Source organism: Phaethon aethereus (genome assembly GCF_964289735.1).
Source record: "Phaethon aethereus genome assembly, chromosome: 19".
NCBI classification, from domain to species: Eukaryota; Metazoa; Chordata; class Aves; order Phaethontiformes; family Phaethontidae; genus Phaethon; species Phaethon aethereus.
The window spans coordinates 7,601,546-7,609,202 of record NC_138595.1 but is presented as its reverse complement, the minus strand read 5'-3'; the positions used below and the strand labels follow the sequence as shown (position 1 = coordinate 7,609,202).

Below are 7,657 nucleotides of genomic sequence, written 5' to 3'. Positions count from 1 at the left end.
TCTCTCATCATGAGTTCTGAATTAAACGTTCCGGTGGATCCTTCCACTCCTGCTTGCTGCTCTGAACCTGGCACAAAAGGCATGGATTATCGGGACTGGGTCCGGCGCAGCTATCTGGAGCTGGTCACATCAAACCACCACTCCGTTCAAGCCCTTTCATGGAGAAAATTGTACCTGAGCCGGGCCAAACTGAAAGCTTCCAGCAGGACCTCTGCTCTGCTCTCTGGATTTGCAATGGTATGTGTACTTTGTAGCAACACTCTCTGAATTGTGAAGGTTTTGGTTCTCTAAAATGACCTATTAATCAGTGTTTTCCTCCTGTGAAGAATCAGGACGTACTGTTGTTTCCTGAAGAGGCAGGAGGCATCTGCCTGGGGGCTTCTGCTTGGCTGCTGCTGCAAAGTTTGAGGTTGGCTTTCTCAAGGCAGCATGGATACATGAGCTGCCTAACAGTCTACCCACACACTTCCAAGTCAGCCCTTTAAAAATACTAATCTCCTACCTGCAAGTGATCCGAAGTGCCCCACCAGCGTTGCTAAACAATACAGGACCTGGGCTCTCCTTTGGTCCCGAGGCCATTCGTCACTGAGTGCTTTCGCATGAGGTTGCACTCGGGCGTGGAGCTCCTCCCGGCCCCTGGGGTTGCCGTGGTCCTGAACATTATCTTAATTTCTGTATGTGTTTTTTCAGGTCATGGTGTCTAAAATAAGATGGAGGTTGGGTCACAGTCTGCCAGAGCGAAGTTTGCATAGCGTGATCGGGGAGATCGTGTTATATGCTGAGGTGTGAGAAGAGGCCCTGCAGCCTCGGACCTGGTGTCAGAGGACTCTGTAGCCTGAAGGGAGCCAAACCTGGTGTATTTTTGTCAGTGCTGCCTATTGGGAATAATCCCTGGTACTTGCTTGCCTCCGTGCAGCACTTGGGTGTTATCTTGAAGCTATCTGCATAGGTCAAAACCATGTCAGGAAGCACGAGACTGAGACAGCAGCTCAGTGTTCAGACCTGTCCGAGACGTGGTGTTAGCAAAACACGGCCATGCTTTGTTGGTGTGAGTGTCTTCATCTCCCTCTAGTTCTTGGCTTATCGGGAGTGAGAATTGAAACCTGTTTGGGGGAGGTTTTCTGCTCAGGAAATGGGCAGGTCTGCTTGTTCCTGAGGTCTGTCAGCTGAATGCAGAGAGGCAGAGGGCAATGCCTGGTGAGTGGGACGTGATGTGAAGATGTGGCATCGTGCAGCTCAGAAGCTGGGGGGAGGACAGATCTCGGGAACTTTCCAGATAGCTTTCCTTGTTTTATTTTAGCTGCTTCTGCTGCTTTTCCCTCCCCCAACCCCCCAGAACGTGAATCATCTATAATGTTATAGTCTGGGATGACAAAGTTTGTCACCCAGCATGAAGTTGGAAACGTGCAAGCGGGGAGTTAAGTGGGAGCAGGCTGCAGGGGAGAGAGGGTGCTTGGTCGCTTTGCGATTCCTCTCCGCTCGCTGGCTGCGTGCAAGCAATGCTCATAAAAACTTTCCACGCGGCATATGTTGTTTCTAACCCAGCTTGTGTGCTGAAATGGCAGAAGGTACCTCCTCGTTTTGAGAAAGTTGAGTGCTCTCCTGTAGATTTCTTTCACTCGGAAGCCTTCTTACTCTAAAAAGCCACTCATGCGCTTGTCCTTTGTGCCCCTGGGTTACTCGAGTTCTGCGTTAGTCATTTGTGACTGCTCTCTTCAACTTGGTTATTAGAGTAACGTTTTGCAGTGTTGGGAACTCTTGCTCCAGCTAGGCAGCGTGGTTCCACAAGCAGGTGCCCGTGCTGGGGTGTGCTGTCGCTGGGACTCGGGGGGGCTTCAGCCCACCCACACTGCGGGGCTGAGCCACGTCTCTGAAAACAAAGCGTGCCTTCTCAACTCGCACAACAGAAAGTTGGTCTTGGCAAACACACAGAATTAACCATTTGACTTTTATACTCTTTAAACTGTTTAAAATGCGAGCCAAATAAACACATAGGTATAAGTAGTGTTAATTATAATCACCAGCTTAATTACTGATTTCAGGTGTACTTATTATGTTGTCAGAAATAAAAATTTCTGCAATAAGGAATTCTCTTTATTAGCAAGCCTTTTCCCAGCTGATCGTACTGGACCTTCCAGTAAAAGTGGAGGTATCTTTTCCTACCGGGTTATTTCTCTGCTGGTGATTTGGCAGGCAGGTTTTTGGTACCCGGACGTTTACTTTCTAATAAGAGCATTTATTTGGCTATTGATGAAAGTAGAGAACTTATTTAGAGTTAAATAGTTTCCCTGAAGCCCTCTGCGCATTTAACTATGTAAACAAATGTCATACAGGGCTTGGCTGTTGCTTTATTTACTTCCCTGTCAGTGTGTTTGATTCAAGCCAGTTCCATGTTGGCTGAAAATTATTACGAGCTGATGGATATTTAATCAACAGGCGGTGGCTTTGATCCAGCTCCTTCTGGACAGGCTGCAGAATAATGTGAACCTTCCTCCTTGCTCGATGCTATCTCTGGTATTTCTGGCAGAGTTGAGCAGATCAGGAGGGTGTGAGTCCTTTCCAGTTCCAGGTCTGTTTGGAGGTGGGCTGCAGGGCTGTCCTAGGGAGACTGCAGGCGAAGGACATTTAGAAGGAGCTTAGGAAGCCTCCTTAATCATTTCCCTCATGGAAGTAATACTGCTAGTCAGTCTTCTTGGTACTTGTCCAATTGCTATAGGATATGTATTTGATTAAAAAAAAAAAAATCCAACAGATCTACTGGAGTGATTGTTTTTAGCAGCTGCCAAACCATCTGTGTGAATGTAACATGGTTTATGTTAAGTCATTTGTCATCCTTTTGCCTGATACTATCTATCCTGGTCTAAATTTCTCAAGAGGAGCATCATCTTTCTTGTGGACAATCTGGGCTATACTGGTCTAAAAAGAACATAACTGCATGCCATTTAATTGCAGTTTAATTCTAAGATGTTCCGAGTACTTGGACCTTTAGCAAACCAGTGAGTGTGGAGTTCCACAGGGCAACTCTCAAGCTTAAAATTAAGCCTATGCTGAGATGCTCTGCGGCTCGGCAGAGTGCTCAGTGCTTTGCAAAGTCAAGCCCTTGAGACCTTGGCTTCTGGGAAGAGGTTACAAATAAAGAGGGCTGTTATCATGGAAGAGTATAATTCTATCAAACATGACATATTAATAGTTTTACAGACTAAGCAGCATATTTAATGATTTTTAAATGGGTTATGTCAGCTTGTCCTCTTTCTTTTATCCCGGTCAGAGAATGACATGATAGTCTGTAAGGGGTAAAGCAGTAAGAGCTCACTCACCTTTCCACTACTTGTTCGGGTTAAATGAATGTTAAATGTTTTTCTGCCTTGCTGCCCTATCTGGATTGTTGATGTTTTTCCCTGAAATACCTCTTACTGAGCCATCAGTCAGTGTTAAAAATTCATCACATTGCACAGCTGAAGCTAGCCCTAGGGAATAGGTTCGTCTGGGACAAAACATCCAATTAGCTGAAAAGTGCTGCTCATGCGAAGGATAACAAGTAGAAATTGATATGTTGACATCAGCCAGGCTTTCAGCTTTAATATAAAGCTATAAATTGAACATGTGGGTACAATTCCTATTCAGCTTGCTGAATACTATGTCTCTGGGTATTACAGCACCCAATCATGAACAATATACCTGCAGCTTTTCCTGGCTGATAGGGTGTGACTGACGATCACAAATGCGTTGTACAGCGCAGTGCAGCAGAGAGTAAGTTTGATCTCCTCCTCCTGGAATCAATATAGGGGGATCAGCAAAGAGAACATATGCAAGGCAGCGTGGCATGTGTGCTGATTAAATGGACCTTGCAATAGATGGTGAAGCCAATCCTGCGTTATTATTTTCTCCGCTATACAATCAGAACTACTATAAACTGCAAACAGGAACCTCTAAAAAACCAACCAAACAAAAAAGTAAAACCCCCATATGGTCATGAACAAAACAAAAGGCTGGGGATGTCCAAGAACTGCCACAATATTTTTGGTATCTCTAATATCCTAATAGTGGACGTAGGTATAAAATCTGGACTTGTAGAGATTGACCATTTGCTGCCCCAAATAGACACGTTATGTCTTGGTTGCTACTTAAATGTGTTCAGACTTGACTGTGATCCTCTCATTCAGGCTGCTGATGGTTTCAAAGGAAATGCAGGTAAGGCAGCAGTCATGCTAACATAGGCACTTTCTTCCATCCCCTTTAATCCTTTTCAGGGTTACCCACAGGGAGAACATGAGTGTACCTCTGGTCTTCCAGTGCCTAAATAATATTATTAACAACGACTGCCAGAGCGGATGGTGCAAATCGTTATACAGAGCCTGAAATGGCTGCCCAGCGGTGGTCTCCTGCTAAGTCTAGATAAAGTAATGATGTGTCTGTTTTGCAAAATCCATCTATGCCCCAGAATCAAGCTGCTTCTTCCAACTTTGCCTTCTCATGATGGTCTTGAGAGGCACTGCCCTGAGGCAGGCATCCAAGCATTGGCTTCTGCTGTCCTTAAGGCACGCGGCAAGCCGTGCCGTGCCGGAGCAGCAGGTCGCCTGGGATCACCGGAGGTTTTGCGTGCTGCAAGTTAGTATCCGTACAAATCATGAAGTGCAGCTGCAGATCCAAGCGAGCTGCTAGAGAGTTCCTAGAGAAGAGTGTTTGATAGTCTTGTCCACTGTTTTTGTGGCTTCTCTTAGCACAAGGTTTCTGCAGTCCTTTGGGGGTGACGCCACGCAGAAGTACTTGTGCTATTTTACTTCATAGATAGGTTAAGTAATTTTACAAATTTTTATGCTAAACCAGTTAACAGACCTGTAGTAGGACTCCAGGTCTGGTCTCAGAAGAGCCACTTGCTCTCTTGCACTTATTCTGCATGTTAAGCTTTATTTGATTAAAAAAAAAAAAAGACCGCTTTAGAGACTTGCTATATGATAGCTCGCTTTGAGAAAAAAAGACTGAGTTGTTGAACACACCCATAAGCCAGTAGCTATCCACTTCTGCTGAGTATATCAGTAAGTTATTAGCTCTCAAGGGAGAATTTTGGGGCTAGAAATAACTTGTATCTGGGCATATTTGTAGTAAAAACAAATGTACAATGTTCCAAGAATAGAAGACAGCTATTTTAACTACGGACTAACAAACTGTAAAGTAGCTTGCGTGCTTCCCATGGGGGGTAGTGAAACCTTGCTGGCCGCTGGCCAGAAGAGCTGCTTGCTTTTGCTTTTCTTTATGTGCCTGAAGTCAAAACTTCCTGCACCGCAGCCGCAAGTGGTGAGCGGAAGGAGAAAGTGTGATGGGCGGGCGGGCTAGCAGGCTGTCAGCTGCCTCCGAGCTCCACTTGTTGTCTAATGAGTTCCTTCTGTTGTGCGTTCGGTTTGATGCGGTTCGTATGGCTCATGGTTGCGAGGAGAGAGCTGTTATTTCAGAAAACTACGGCGTGGAAACGTGCGTGTAAGCCTTCAGAAAGGCCAAGCTGCAGCCTGCCTGTACATCTTCGTGGGAAACGGGAATGATCCATCTAGGCTGCCATTCTAAAAAGCACTTGAGTGCGTACTTGACCTTAGGTGCTCTTCCTGAATAAAGACGCTTTCCTGGATGAAAGCCTTGAAAAGAGGAGAACTAGCAGCTGTTGACAAGCTTTTTGTTCCTTTCCCCCAGGTTGCCATGGTGGAGGTGCAGCTGGAGGTGCAGTACAAGTACCCCCAGATGCTGCTGATCGCTTTCAGTGCCTGCACAACGGTGCTCGTGGCAGTTCATCTCTTTGCCCTTCTCATCAGCACCTGCATTCTGCCTAACGTGGAAGCAGTGAGCAACATCCACAACCTGAACTCCATCAGTGAGTCCCCGCATGAGCGCATGCACCCCTACATCGAGCTGGCATGGGGCTTCTCCACCGTCTTGGGGATCCTCCTTTTCCTTGCTGAAGTCGTGCTTCTGTGCTGGATAAAATTTCTGCCTGTGGGCTCCATCCTGAAAAATGAGACCACCAACGTCGAGAAGCCCAGCGGCCATGCGGGTTGGCAGTCAGCGCTGGTCTCTACCATCATCATGGTTCCAGTGGGTCTGATTTTTGTCGTCTTCACCATTCACTTCTACCGCTCGTTGGTGCGGCACAAAACGGAGCGCCACAACCGAGAGATCGAAGAGCTTCACAAACTGAAAGTGCAGTTAGACGGGCATGACAGAGGCATGCAGGTAGTGTGACGGCGCAGCAGGGGCTGCTTCCAGCAAATCTGCTCAGCTAAGGCTAAGAGCAAAATACCTGTTTTGCTAGTTGGTGAGATGCGCCAGTGATGGATTGTCTTGGGGCTTAAATATGTAAATGCTAATTGCCTGCCATGTATAGCTGTGGGTTCTAGTGCTGTTTCAGATGCTGGGGTCTCTGGCCTGTTTCTGGTCCTACACACTTGCGTACTTAAGTCGACACTGCCATGGAGTTCAAGGTCAAAACTTTATCTACCTTAACATTGGTTCAGATAGCCAAAACTCTTTGTCTTTTTCACAAATGCAATATTCTGTTGCCAAAAGTAGAACTGCATCAGCTGTCCAAAAAGAGTGTGTGCCTGTAGGACCTGTCTTATGTGTCAGAACTCCCTGGCTGTCAGTGCAGCAGCAATTAACTGGCAGCTCATGTCTAGCGCTGAGCTGGTTAATGGGGGTATCTGCAGCTGACTTGAGGACATCCAGGAAAGCACAACAGAAACTGAGAGTGGTGATCACCTTTGTTCCAAAGCAAGTGTTCCATAAATTCATAACCAGAAAGAACTCAGCCTTAGCTTTTATGAGGGTTTTTTTTTTTCTTGCTATTCCTTATTATATTTTTACAGCTGGGGAGGTAGAGGTTTGAACTGGAGGAGGCTGGGAAGTTCTGTTGTACTTTCTTCAGCAGTGTCTGTCACTTTAGATTGAATGAATGCCAAGTTCATGTCGTTTTTTCCCAGTAAGAGGCAAGAGTGCCCAGGGAAGGCTTACAAGGTGTTTTAGTTTTAACAAGGACGTTCTTAAAACAGAACAGTGACAGGGAATTTAATGAGACACAACTTTGAAGGACTAGAAAAGCACCAGTTTCAAGGAGGTAAGGAGTGACAGCATACAGCATATTGTAGAAATCTGTCGCTATGTTGTCTTAATTTATGTACTGTTGCAATGTCTTTGCTTGGTTTGCTGGAGAGAACAAGCCTCAGTCCTGCGTATTTCATCAGCCGTTCGGGGTTTTTTGTCAGCTGTGGCGTTTGTCTGTCAAAAACGGACGTTTCCTTCTCCCACCACCAAAGCAGGCAACTCCTCTGGTGGAACCTGGAGCTGTACTGGTGAGTCTGATGGAGCTGGATCTGGCAAGAGAGCTGTGTGCCATTAAAGACCTATCACGCTTCATTTGAGCTTTTTTCTTTCAGCAGCAGAGAAAATGACAATTTGCATGTCTGTATTGCTTAGCAAGGGAAGCTTGTAAATTCTACAGCATCCTTTTGGGTGAAAACTTCTGTAAAAATTATTCTATTATTTATGGTAACTTTCTGGAGGGAAAAGAGTGTTTTGCAATCATCAGCTCTTTTAAGGGAAGGTAAGGCTTTCTGCCACACAGGGCTGAAAGGTGCATAAGCATGTTTTCTTGGCCCTGATCCTGTGCCGGTTT

At 45.9% G+C, this 7,657-nt stretch overlaps 1 protein-coding gene across 2 annotated transcripts; it reads left to right on the top strand.

Annotated features, from left to right (window-relative positions):
- On the top strand, positions 1-7,403 carry ORAI2 (ORAI calcium release-activated calcium modulator 2; the record flags this gene model as incomplete). 2 transcript variants are annotated; one of them, XM_082008606.1, is made up of 3 exons in its annotated part: positions 1-237; positions 5,683-6,222; positions 7,302-7,403. In XM_082008606.1, the coding sequence occupies 3 exons, from the start codon at positions 10-12 to the stop codon at positions 7,401-7,403; spliced, it is 870 nt and encodes a 289-aa protein (XP_081864732.1). The 2 variants fall into 2 exon arrangements, with proteins under 2 accessions (XP_081864732.1, XP_081864731.1); XM_082008605.1 differs by lacking the exon at positions 7,302-7,403 and having other exon boundaries at positions 10-237; positions 5,683-6,373.
- Between the last annotated feature and the right edge of the window lie 254 nt (positions 7,404-7,657).